Source organism: Marmota monax, unplaced genomic scaffold (assembly GCF_021218885.2).
Source record: "Marmota monax isolate L192 unplaced genomic scaffold, Marmota_monax_Labrador192_F-V1.1 WCK01_AAM20220418_F8-fsc00031, whole genome shotgun sequence".
NCBI lineage: Eukaryota > Metazoa > Chordata > Mammalia > Rodentia > Sciuridae > Marmota > Marmota monax.
Window position 1 is genome coordinate 16,734,475 of NW_026695197.1, and position 12,847 is coordinate 16,747,321.

At 45.2% G+C, this 12,847-nt stretch overlaps 1 protein-coding gene across 9 annotated transcripts in view; it reads right to left on the reverse strand.

The window, feature by feature from the left end:
- St8sia5 (ST8 alpha-N-acetyl-neuraminide alpha-2,8-sialyltransferase 5) overlaps nucleotides 1-12,847 on the reverse strand; it is a 66,033-nt gene that overhangs the window by 35,492 nt on the left and 17,694 nt on the right. For 4 of the 9 annotated variants that reach the window (XM_046428428.2, XM_046428424.2, XM_046428422.2 and 1 more), the window contains one exon: nucleotides 2,071-2,178. The exons of 2 other annotated variants lie outside the window; for them this stretch is intronic. In XM_046428428.2, coding sequence (XP_046284384.1) covers nucleotides 2,071-2,178 — 108 coding nt within the window. Of the gene's footprint in view, nucleotides 1-1,225; nucleotides 1,339-2,070; nucleotides 2,179-12,847 lie in introns of those variants that run through there. 3 more of the 9 variants (XM_046428425.2, XM_058573938.1, XM_046428431.2) reach the window with 3 other exon arrangements.

The window sequence follows — 12,847 nt, forward strand, 5'->3', positions numbered from 1 at the left end:
CTTCATTCCCTTTTGTTTAATCCAATGAACTTCTATTCTTCCCTCCCCCAACCTTTAATGTGTATTAGCATCAGCATATCAGAGAGAACATTTGGCCTTTGATTTGGGGGGATTGGCTTATTTCACTTAACATGGTAGTCTCCAGTACCATCCATTTCCCTGCAAATGCCATAACTTTATTCTCTTTTAATACTGAGTAATAGTCCATTGTGTATATGTACCGCATTTTCTTTATCCATTCATCTCATGAAGGGCACCAAGATTGGTTCCATAGCTCAGTTATTGTGAATTGAGGCACTACCAGCTCAGTTTTTAATGACACGAACCACCATGTCTCACAGGAGAGCTGAGCATGCTGCAGTCCTTTGGGGGTTAACTAGAAACTGAGATTGGAATTGGAACTGTCCCAGGGAAACTTGGGATGACATTTATTCTGTGGCTAAGGGAATTCTTGGTCAACTGGCTGCTCTCCAAAAGGAAGTCAACTCAGCTGGTCATGACCTTGGATAAAGGGCACTTGAATTCCAAAACCCAACTGACAGGGGACAGTGGTATCACCGCCCCTGAGGGATCCCAGTGTTTAGGAAAGGGGAGACTGACCTGAGTCCTTGAGACAGAAAGAGAGGAAGAGAAAATAAAGAACAGGGGAGATGACAAAGGGAAGGAAAATGAAAGACGGGCCAAGAACAGATGACAGGAACAGAGACAGCGAGCAGGGGGGCGAGACGATACTGAAGAGGAGGGGAAGGAGGATACTGGCCCAGGAGGAGTAAGGGACAGAGTCCATTCAATGACTTCAGCCACTGACTGGGGACGTCTGTCCAGAAACAGCCTCCCAGGGGCCTGTCCTTCCTGCTCACTCCAGCATTTCCAGCCAAGGCCTCTCAAGCCTCTCCCAGGCGGCTCCCCTGGAAGATGGACAGCCGCTCACTTCCCCAGGCCACTGTCCATCTCTGCAGGCAGAACACACGGTAGACGGGCCAGTGTGCAAGCTCAACATTTCAAGGACAACCATGGATCATTCACCCTCCCTGTGACATCCCAAGGGCCACGCAGCTGGCCATAAACAGGAAGAACTGTGGTCCCAAGAAGCCAGCATCAGACCCAGGAGCCCTCGCCATGTCGTCCCCACACCTCAGTCCTGCCCGTGGGCATCTGCCTGCCTGGTTTCTGACATTGCCACCACGTCTTTACTTGTTTAAGTATTGAACAAACGCATACGTACCAGGGATCTCTGAAAAACTCAACTTCTGCATGCAGGGTCAATTTCATGTTTGGGCGTCAAAATTAACTGTGTGGAAAACTCAGGCCTCTTCCCAGGGCAGTGGCTCTGAAAGCCTGTACTTAGGAATACAAGAACCAAACACCTCCATCGGCCCCTGGAAGCATTTAGCTGGCAGGTTCCAGCCACACCCAGCTCCCAGCCGAGAGAGCATCCTACCTCCTCAGGAAATCCCCCACAATCCCTCCCTGCAAGGACTGTGCCCGCCAGAGGATGTTCCATCTGCACTTGCTCAACAATCTTGCTGAGCTTCCGCTCCTGAGTCTGCAGAGTGCCCTCGGTTACTGACATGAGCTCCAAACACTGAGATCAAGAGGAAACACCCCGTGACAGCACGGACGTCAGTTCAGCACTGCCCTGAAGTGTCTCTGCCCAGCCAAGGGCAGCCCATTTGTGCCCAGGCAGTGGACTTCAGAGGAGCAAGGGACCCTAGCCCAACACCCATCCCTGATGCCACACACACCCTGCTAACACCTGACAGCTGATGTCCCAATCCATGCTACAGGGACATAGCCTTGGCTCCCACCCTCAGATGGAGGCTTGAGACCCAGACACCCCAGGGCCAATGAGTCCCTATGTTGTTGGGCGTGGGTCCTACTCCTCAGCCTTCACATCCACTCACCCCTGGGGTAACGTGATAGGAGGATCCCCAAATGATCTTGCTTTGAGCCAGCAGATCAAGCTGCCTCTCCCCTGAAGGCAGTTCTGGGGGTGGACCATGGGGCACAGACTCCAGGGTCCCCACAGGATGGGCTCCCCCCTCCCTGGCCATTTGTCGGGGTCTGTACCTGGAACTGGAGTCACTGCTGCTCTGCACTGCTGGGTTGTCGGTGACATTAAAGAGCCCCGTCCAATTGGCCAGCTGGTCACCACTCTGCCAACCAAACTGGAGGCCTCTGGCAAGAAAACGAGGCAGTCGGTACACACACTCACTTGTTGGGTTAAGCCTGTCTAACAAGGCTTGTTCTGTCCTCGTGCCCAAGTGACACATCACCTTGATCATACACTTGATGGAGTTGACGGTGAGGATTCCCACCATGAGGATGACCCAGCGTCTCTGCTCTCCTGCAGCCACTGCTCACTTCCCCTTTCCCAGCAGGGCTGAGACCACACATTTTCAACACAGGGAAACTGAGGCTCAGTGAGATCAAGGTCAGAGGGCTCTTCTACCTTTACTATAGTGCCATCCCTCAATTCCTGCCTCTAGAGACTTAAACGGAAGAGCTCTGGTTGCCAGTATTCTGTCCCCTCGTGAGGTAAAATATGCTTCAAAGATTTTCATGAAATTGCCAGTTTTCCAATGCATAAGGGTGTTGCTCCCGGGCTAAGCTGATGGACTTAAAACATGTGTCTCTACTTCCCCAAACCTGCAAAAATATCAGCAAAGCAATAATAAGGACCTGGGCATGGACAACAAGCAGATGGGTAAGGAACTTAGGTGGAGAGGATAGACTCCTGACTATCTACAAGAAGTAGAGCTGAACCAGGCATGGCGGCACATGCCTGTAATCCCAGAGACTTGAGTGATGAGGCTGGAGGATCACAAGTTCGAGGCCAGCCTCAGCAACTTAGTGAGATCCTGTCTCAAAATAAACATAAGAAGGGCTGGGGATGTAGCTCAGAAGTGGAGCCCCCTGGGTTCAATCCCCAGCATCAGACACTCAGGCAAAAGAGGAGGATCTATTGGTAGCGCACATTCTGGAAGACTCAGGCAAGAGAGGGGCTGGGGCCCACAGCAGGTGGGTAGATAGAATGGCATTAAAGGCAAAAGAATGTGTTAAATCCAGATAAGGAGCAGCTAGATGACCCTCTCCTGCTACCACCACCCTGCAGGTTCCTTCCCACTCATGCTCCACCTGCCCACCCCAGATGCAGCACATGTGCCCCCATAGCAAGAGGACCCAGAGAAGTTCTGTTCTGTTCTCCTTGGATACCTTACACTGAAAACAGCTGGGGGCACTTGCAAGCCTGCCCACCAGAATGCTGGGACCACTTACAGAATGCTGGGACCACTTACCCTGCCCCTCTGGTTGAGCCAGGGATGCATTTCTCAGAAAAGAAACTGAGGCTTAAAGGACACAGCAAAGAACAAAAGGGACTGTGCCATCTGAGAGCCCTGGGACAGGCTTTCCCTACTGGCACTGTGGACACCTGGGGCTGCAGAGCTCTTTGGTGGGGATGTCTTGTGCCTGTAGGGTGGGCAACATCCTGGTGTCTGCTACTAGGTGCCAGCAGCACTGCACCCCAACTCTCCTGTTATGACAGCCAGAAATGTCTCCAGACACTGCCAAACGCCCCTGGGGAAAGATCAACCTGGCTGAGAGCTCTTGTTGCATAGCAATGCAGAGCTTCTAAGTGACCTTCTAGGGACTGGCTGCTAAGGACACTGGCAAATGGAGAAAGTCTGAACTTGAAAGCCAGAAGACCAAACAAACAAAAAACCAAAGAAGGAATTCAGAGAAAAGAGGAATACTCAGATGAAGGGCAGACAAGATTTTTAAATAAAACCCTTAATAATAACCAGGCTTTCAACCAAGGCCGTGGGGCGCAGGTGGTAGCTGGAGTGAGCCACCTCCACTGATGCCCAAAGTCCTCAGGCAAGTCTCAGTGCTGCTCCCAGTCTCTGCTCTCATCTTTCAAGGGAGGGAACTGTCTCGGACGTCTCCAAAGTCCTTGGCCAAAAGTGTCATGGAGCTGGGCGTCCTGGGTGCCCAGCACCTCTCCTTGCAAGTCCAGCTCACCTCCCAAGGGCATGCTGGCCCAGCCTCCCAGCTGGCCCTCTGCTGAGGGTGCCCCTTCAGGTGCTGCTAGGGGAGCACTGCACACATAAAGTGCTCAATTAATGCACTGCTGACTGGCTGTGGGTTCCTTTCTCATCCTCTCCAGTCTCCATGGCAGAAGGGAGCTCGGCCTGGGAGAGGAACAGGCATAACTCACAGAGGCCAGAGGCCTAGCAGAATGTCCATCCAGTTCTTTGTCCATTCAGAAAACAACTGCACTCCATTCTGGTCTCATTCAATAGTTATTCATTTATTTATTTGTTGGTTAAGCTTCATTACTTTAAGGCTTGGTGATACCATCTAGGTTTGGTTTAGAGATACTTGTTGAACACTTTACTATGGACTGGGCCCTTTACATACAGGATCTCAATTCTTAACAACAACCCATCCAAAAAGTCTCATGAACTTTATTTAAGCTGATGAAACGTGCAGCTCAGAGAGGTTTAGTAACTTTCCCAAGATCACAAGGCTAACAACTGACCAACCTAAGACTTAAACCCAGGGTTGTCTTATCAAAAAGCTTTTATTCCCTAAGACTTTTACTAGGCTGAATATGGGATGAGAAAATAATATTTCCACCTTAGATTCTGTAAATTAGCTGGTTTACAAATCAGTTCCCCAGCCCAGGAGTCTGCTATGAAACTCACAGCCTTCTTAAAAATAATCTGACCAGCTCTCTCTCTCTGCTTTGTGGTGCCATGTCCTGAGTTGCTTTTCTCGGCCACACCCTTCTGCCATAATGCTCTGTCTCACCTCAGACAAAAAGCCATGGAGCTGGCCTTCTACGAACTGAGACCTCTGAAACCGCACATTAAAGCAAGACCACATACAGAAGTGGAAAACACCCCTCGGCTTGAAAAATGCCTCGCAAGAAATGCCGGCCTTCCCAGGGACAACTTCACATCATAGCAAAGAGAAGATCCTTGAGGAGAGCCCCTCATTTCCTGTGACTTCAAAAGCTGCAATGGATGGAAGTAAAACATACAAAAGGTTTAAATCAAATTTTTCCCAATTACATACTAATGTTTCATAGGCTTTCCCAATCATCATCATCATCATCAAGCCGGGTAAGGTGGCGCACACCTGTAATCCCACTGGCTCAGAAGGCTGAGGCAGGAGGATCACGAGTTCAAAGCCAGCCTCAGCAACTTATCAAGGCCCTAAGCAATTCAGTGAGACCCTATCTGTAAATAAAATACCAAAACAGGCTGGGGATGTGGCTCAGTGGTTAAGTGCCCCTGAGTTCAATCCCTGATACCAAATAATAATAACAATAATAATCCTATCTATAAAGTCACAAAATTGAGACTCACAGACAGCAAGGGCTGATGTTTGAGGCAAACATCAGTTAACATCTGCCCTTCCATCTGCCTCCATGCAGATTCCTTGATATTTAATCAGATCACAACTCCAGAGACCTACACAGACCGCTAGACGGCAATAGTTCCTTCCTACTCTAACTACCCTGTTTGAACCAAGAACCCTCTAGAAGAACCACATTTGTCTCTGTAAACTTATGAAGAGCTCAAAGGTGTAAATTTCCACCACCACACTTTCATGCTACTTCTAAATACTCTCACCGGATCTGGTGTAGGGATGGACAGAACAGAAAATTGATATCTTAGTTCATTTTGCCCTGAAAAAGAAAGCACTTTCCTTATGAGAAATTTTAGATGAAGGCTGTCCAAAAGAACTTCCTGTAGCGGGCCCTGAACACTTGACATTAGTTGATACCATTGAAGAACTTTTATTATTTTATTGTTAATTTACATTTGAACAAACCCAAGTGACTGACGGTTACCATTCTGGACAATGCAAGTCTGGATAAACTCAATATGTAGATCAAATCACTGTAATTATATTTTTAATGTGCAGAGAAAAATGTTATTTCATCTATGTTTGAATGTGTATCTCTTGAGTTTCAGGTCAAAGACTCTCAAAAAGAATGTCTAGGCAAATTGCTTTCAGTGAGATATAATTTACATATAATAAAATTCACACAAAAAAATAATACTACTGACCAGCAAGAGGTTTTCCCATGAAATGTACAAAAGGTCAGCAAGCCACACTGTCACTCTCCCACGTACAGGAGACAGTGCTTCCTGGGTGATAGCAGTCAGGAATCATGAGCAGGCATTCTTTATAGTTCTTGAGCAGGAAGGGCAACATCACAGAAAGGTGCTCATTATAAATTAACGAAAGAAACAGGCCACCTTATAAAAGTCAGATGACTACTGTCAGATGCAGTAGTCATCTGACTTTTATAAGGCTTTACATCATAAAGCTACTTATCTTTGTAGGCTAAAATGTGTTTCTTCTAGGGGCCTGGAAATGGGGTTCAGTGGTAGAGCATTTGTGTGGCATGCGGGAGGCCCAGGGTTTGATCCCTAGCACTACAAAAAAAACAAAAAAAAAGCGAAAATGGTTGAAATTTATCCTTCTTTTAGTTTTGCAATGTTTTCTATTTATCTCAAAAAGTTGATTGCATCATTTTCAAAGCTAATATATAATTAAAATTCTATTCCTGAGCTAAGTGAAGGAATTGTCTATTATTAGCTAATTAAACTCCCATGAGGAAGGTGAGTATTGGTATGAGAGAGGATAACAAAGGAAAGAGAAATGTTTTGTTTTGTTTTTGTTTTGCAGTACTGGGGACTGAACTCAGGAGTGCTCTATCACTGAGCTACATCCCCAGCTTTTCTAATTTTATATTTAGAAACTGCATCTTGCTGGGGCTGGGGATGTGGCTCAAGCGGTAGCACGCTCACCTGGCATGTGCGGGGCGCTGGGTTCAATCCTCAGCACCACATAAAAATAAAATAAAGATGTTGTGTCCACCGAAAACTAAAAAATAAATATTAAAAAATTTTCTCTCCCCACCTTAAAGAAAGAAAGAAATAAAGAGAGAGACTGGCCTTGAATTTAACCAACTAGCTGGGATTATAGGTATGTGCTCCCACATCCAGCTAACAAAGAAAAGTTTTATCCACTTATTCACTTACTCAACAACTACTTATTGAGCATCTACTATGCACCAAAAACTGTCCTAGACACTGGGACAAATAATAAAAGGATAGCAAATTCTTGTCTTCAAAATATTTGCCATAAAATAGAGGTGAGTGAACTAACACACACACAAATATTAACACAGGTGAAAATAACACACACAAGAACCTGCTAGCATACACGAAATATGAGCAAACAACTAAATGCAGGTGAAAACATTAGCAAACAACATGGGACAAAATTAGGTGCTAAAAGAGGGGCTATTGATGTTCTGTCTTGGTTTGTTTTTGTCTCCTTTATTTTACAAGAAGAAAAAGATCTGAAATCAACATGGCAGAATGTGAACCTTATCAACATTGTTAATACTCAGTCATGACATGAATGTTTATTATATTGTTCTCCATATTCTTTAGCATTCCATCTTTTCATTCTAAAAATGTGTTAAAATAATTTTTGTTGTCTGCAGTGCTGGGGATTGACCGGGGATTTCACGCATGCTCAACACAGTCTGCCACTGAGTTACATCCACACCCTGGAGGAATTTTTGCAAATGAAGTGTTTTCTCTAAACTCGAGTTCACTAACAAGCTCCAGAGTGGCCACAGGCAACTTTTTGGTCTTGGACAGACTTGTAGTGTCTTTGCGCCTCACAGGTTTAGCCAACACTGAACACTGTCTGAAACCTATAGACACAACACGTACAGAATTACATAAACTGATTTATTCACAACTGGATTCAGATAATTTCAAGGCCTCACGCACTGAAAAGTTTCTGGTGCCACCTAAAGTTACACGCCTATTAGAATTAAAATAGCTGCGGTCTAGATTTCCTGATTATGAAATCTGGGATAGGTTCACTGGGGCTCAGCTCTCCCCTGTTGTGGTGGTTGTTGGTGACAACCGGGGTCATCCACGTCCCCTGTTGCATAACCCTCAGACATGGAATGTAACCCCCTGATCTCAAAGCAACGGATCCTCCCGCCATCTGACCCTTCCCAAAGTCAACTACAGGGAATTTCAGGGCAAAAAGCAAGATCACGTTTTAGAGATGCTGTTTAAAAACAAGAGGAATTGCCCATTAGATGGAATCACTTCCATTAACAATGTCCTCCAAAATTGTAATCATTAACTTATTAAAATTTATGCCAGTGGATTGAGAAAATATGTGGCTAAGAAAACATATGCTTTAGCACTGGGACAGGTTTATATGTCATTTTCATTCCTCCCAAAAGCTTTGAGGTAAATATTATTATCCCCATTCACAGATTAGGAAACTGAGGCTCAGGGAGATTACATTCATAACCTGCCCAGCTATTATAGGAAGCTAAAAAAGTATTCAAGCTGGAGCCCAACTCCAGGGCCTGTGCTTCTTCCTCTTCTTTAGCCTCATCCATGTTCCCATGGTCTATCTTTCTTTGCTTTCCTTTTCTTTCTTTCTTTTTTTTGTATTAGGGATTGAACCAGAGGTGCTTTGGTTTTTTTTTTACATCCCAAACCCTTTTTATTTTGAAACAGGATCTTGCTAAATTGCTGAGGCTAGCAACTTACAGGTGTGGGCCACTATGCCAGGTTCCCTATTCTCTTTCAAAGCAACAACAAAAGAATACTTTCCTGACACATGCCTGTGATCCCAATGACTGAGAAGCTGAGGCAGGAGGATCTCAAGTTCAAGGCCAGCCTCAGCAACTTAGTGAGACCCTGTCTCAAAAGAAAATTTTAAAAAACAGCTGGGGGTGTAGCTTAGTGGATGAACACTTGCCTAGCATGTGTGAGGCCCTGGGTCCCCTCCCCAATACTGCAACCAAACAAATCAAAAAGCTGAAGGACTTCTGCATTATTCGGTGTTTTTAATATCATCAGAGCTTCTACTGTCGCTGTGGAGAGTACTGTAAACACTGTAAATTGAAGAGGCTGCACCAAGTCATCTCTGAGAGCCTCTCCATCTGATTGAAGACCCAAAGTCATGGATTTTTTTTTTAATATTTATTTTTCAGTTTTCAGTGGACACAACATCTTTATTTTTTTATGTGGTGCTGAGGATCCAACCCAGCGCCCTGTGCATGCCAGGCGAGCGCGTTACCCCTTGAGCCACATCCCCAGCCCAAAGTCATGGATTTTTAATATAAACTTGTGACCCTGGAGGAGGCCAGAGGGGCAATTTTATGGGGGACAGCAAGGCGAGTAGCACATCCATAGCTCTCTGCTCCCAGCACATGAGCACAGACACAGTCTGCCTTCATATGTAGTGGCAGGCTGGAAGTGTGGCTAAGTGGTCAGCACCAACCTTGCACATGGTCGGCCTGGCCAAGCATCGGCTGGTCCACTCAGGTGCTGGAATCACCAGGGATGCTGAGCCAAGAAAGGCAGGATCTGTGGGGCTCAAGCCACTGGGCATTGCAGGCACCTGTGCTCCATGAGCAAAGCATACCCCTGACAATGGAGCCCAGGACCCCCACGAAGAATACTCCACCCCGCAGGGCACAGCATGCAGCCAGGTCACCAAAAGGCTGGCCAGGTGCCTCAGGACAAAATGAAAACTGAATCCCTTCCTCAGGAGACTCATCCAAGGGTCTTCTCCCTCGGGCTCCTGCAGGCTCTGGAGGTCAGACTGAAGCCATGGTTACTACCTTCAGGTCAGCTGCCTCCCAGCTGGCCTCTGGTCTTCATGTCTTCCCTGCCATTTGGCCCAGACACTGCCATCAGTCCCAGGCAAGGGAAGGAACTGGGGGAGGAGGAGGCCCAGCTGGGACCAGACTGCTTCTGAGTCCAACCATCCCAGGTGGGGGAAGGGCTGCGCGGAGGTATTCCCAGGCACTCTCCCACCCCAGAAGCCCAGGCTCATATTGGATAATCCCAGCAGTGCTAGCAAGAGCCACCAGGCAGGAATGGGCCTGACTTGAAGGGCCACAGGGGCCATCTCTAGCCTTAGAATATCTGACACTTTTATTTGTCACTTGTACTTCCAGAAGAATGAGGGTCTTCCTCCCACAATGCTACATGGCCTTCTTCAATGCTATTAGACACCTATGTGCTTAATAACTGACAGCCTGTTTGTACTGTTGATTGACAATGACCACCTGTGCACAGTGGGCGTCTTGGGAGACCCAGGGGTGGGTGTGAGTGGACAAGAAAAGGCCCAGAGTGGAGATTACCCTGGTCCTCAGGGTATTGAGGAGTCAGTGGACCCTGGCGGATGAATAGCCTCTGGTGGGATCTCAGGCAGCAGCACCAGCTTGACAAGGGAGAGGTTTCTGGACAGGAAGCCATTCCAGAGCCACTCAGTCACGCACCCACCTGCAGCTGCCTCCTGAGATTCCCGGATGGGAAGCCCAAGAGCCACACCCACCACCAACTAGCAGCAGGACTCCTGGCAGCTAACCTCTTGGAGCCTGGGTTTCCTCACCTGTGGAAGGAGAGGAATGACCTTTGCTATGGTTGGATATGGTTGGGTTGCCCCCACAGGCTTGTGTGTTATTTAATTACCACCATGAGGCATTAGCCCATTTTGCCCCATCATCCCAGATGTGAAACACGTATAAAAACTTAAATACTGCCAGGCACAGTGGCGTGCGCCTGTAATCCCAGCAGCTCAGAAGGCTGAATCTTGAGTTCAAAGCCAGCCTCAGCAATGGCAAGGCCCTAAGCAACTCAGTGAGACCCTGTGTCTAAATAAAATACAAAATAGGACTGGGGATGTGGCTCAGTGGCCCAGTGCCTCTGAGTTCAATCCTGGTACCCCACCCCAAAAAACCTTAAATATTATATGTAATATAGAATTATACCATATATTAATATTTAATATATTAACATAATATAATTGTGGTATGATTATATCAATTAACTGATATGCATAATCTCTAGATTATGATTTCCAATTTTTCCTGTTTTAGAGTACCTGTTTCCATTTCATTTATTCTCAGATTCATAAACATGGGACTTAATGGTTAGGACGATGGAAACTTGAGACAACTTTGGTGTTCAAAGATGGGGCCTTCAGGGGGTGATTAGAATTGGATAAGGACATCAGGCTGGAACCTGCATGATTAAATCCTGGTGGTTCTATAAGAGAGAGAGAGAAAGAAAGAGAGAGAGCCCAGAGAAGACACATGTGTGCTCCTGGTCACTCACAATGTGACTCCTGAGCTGCCTCAGCATTCTGCTGAACAAAAGTCATCATCAGAGGTGGGTCCTTGAACCTCCAGAATTGTGAGCTTAATACACCTTTTTTTTTTTTAAATAAAGTTACCAGCCTTGGTATTTCATTACAATAACACAAATGGAAAAATATAACCCCCAATCTAAGGATAGAAACAGCCATAAAAGCAGACATACAAATGTTAAGTATAAGAAAGCTGTATCTAACAACAAACCATTTAGATACATTTAACATAATATTTGCTTCAAGAAAAGAGAATGGGGTGATTGATAACAAGATAAGGAGTGTTACTTTCTTTTTTTAAATATATTTTTAGTTGTAGTTATTTCACTTGCTTATTTTTGTATGTGATGCTAAGGATGGAACCCAGGGTCTCACACATGCAAGGCGAGTGCTCTACCACTGAGCCACAATCCCAGCCTCAGGATTGTTACTTTCCATTCACATACTCTTTTGTAGTTTTTTAATCTAATACATGTATCACTTTTTCCAAAAATAAACACCAATGCATTTTGGTGTGGGTTTAATCTTACTAGTAACTGGAGGCATGCAAATGAAAATAATAGTCTTAATAGTTTTTTTTTATCCTGTCAAAATGACAAAATATATGTAATGTTAACATCAGGGCTGGTCATTGGAAATCACTTGTCTGGAAGAGATTTTGGAAATATGTATCAAAAGGTTTAACAAGGCTTAAAAATGCAACCCACCAATGCAATGGGTGGCCCTATAGCTACCACAACATCATAGTGTGCAGAAGCTTTAAATGACATGGGGAAATTGGTAATTTTAAGCAAAGAAGAAAAAGGAGGAGAAGGAGGAGGATAATATATGTAGAAGTTCACTATTATCTTATTTCTGTTTAAAAAGGCTTCAAGAAAAGTCTGAGAGAAAATATACCAAAAAGTTAATATGTCTCTGAGTAGTGGGATTTTTGAGACTTTTTTTTTCTGCTTCTTGATGCTTTTCTATCCTAACACTGAACATGTGTTCTTTCTGTAATAACATTAAAAAGTTATAACAGCATAATAAACTTAAAATAATATAATAAGTAATTGTAATAAAATAATAATCCTTTAAAAAGGAAGGCAAAAAACAAAATAAGAATCCTAGAAAACTGCACAAGCTGTATGTAGGCACAAAGCAAATCTTCCACAAAGTATCCTTGCACTTTCTCAAAAAAAGACAAAAGGTATAAAAGTCTACTTGCATCCTTTTTCTTACTGTATTACTTTAGAAAACTTGCACCACCTTTCTCTTCTCTTTGAAATGGATATAAATCACTTTCAAAATATGACAGGCCTTTTGTCAGCTTTGTGACCCAGGGACATCTTTCTTGAAGACCTGGAAGCCATCTCCTTGAAATGTAAAAATCAAGGAACCATGCACCCCCATCTCCCAGTCTCAGGGTTAGGGAAGGATTCTAACTTCAACGTGTACCTTGCTCCAAGTTGCAAAGCTACCTCCTGTCAGAAAGATTTGAGAAGTTTGCTCTCCTCTAGACAAAGCCAATGAGCCAACACAATGGTCATAACCCACCCCCACTCCCCACCCCCGCAACTACCAGCCTTAGGTATTTAGAAACAGGTGCCATTACTGTCCTGGTAAGTCAGTTTTCCATCAC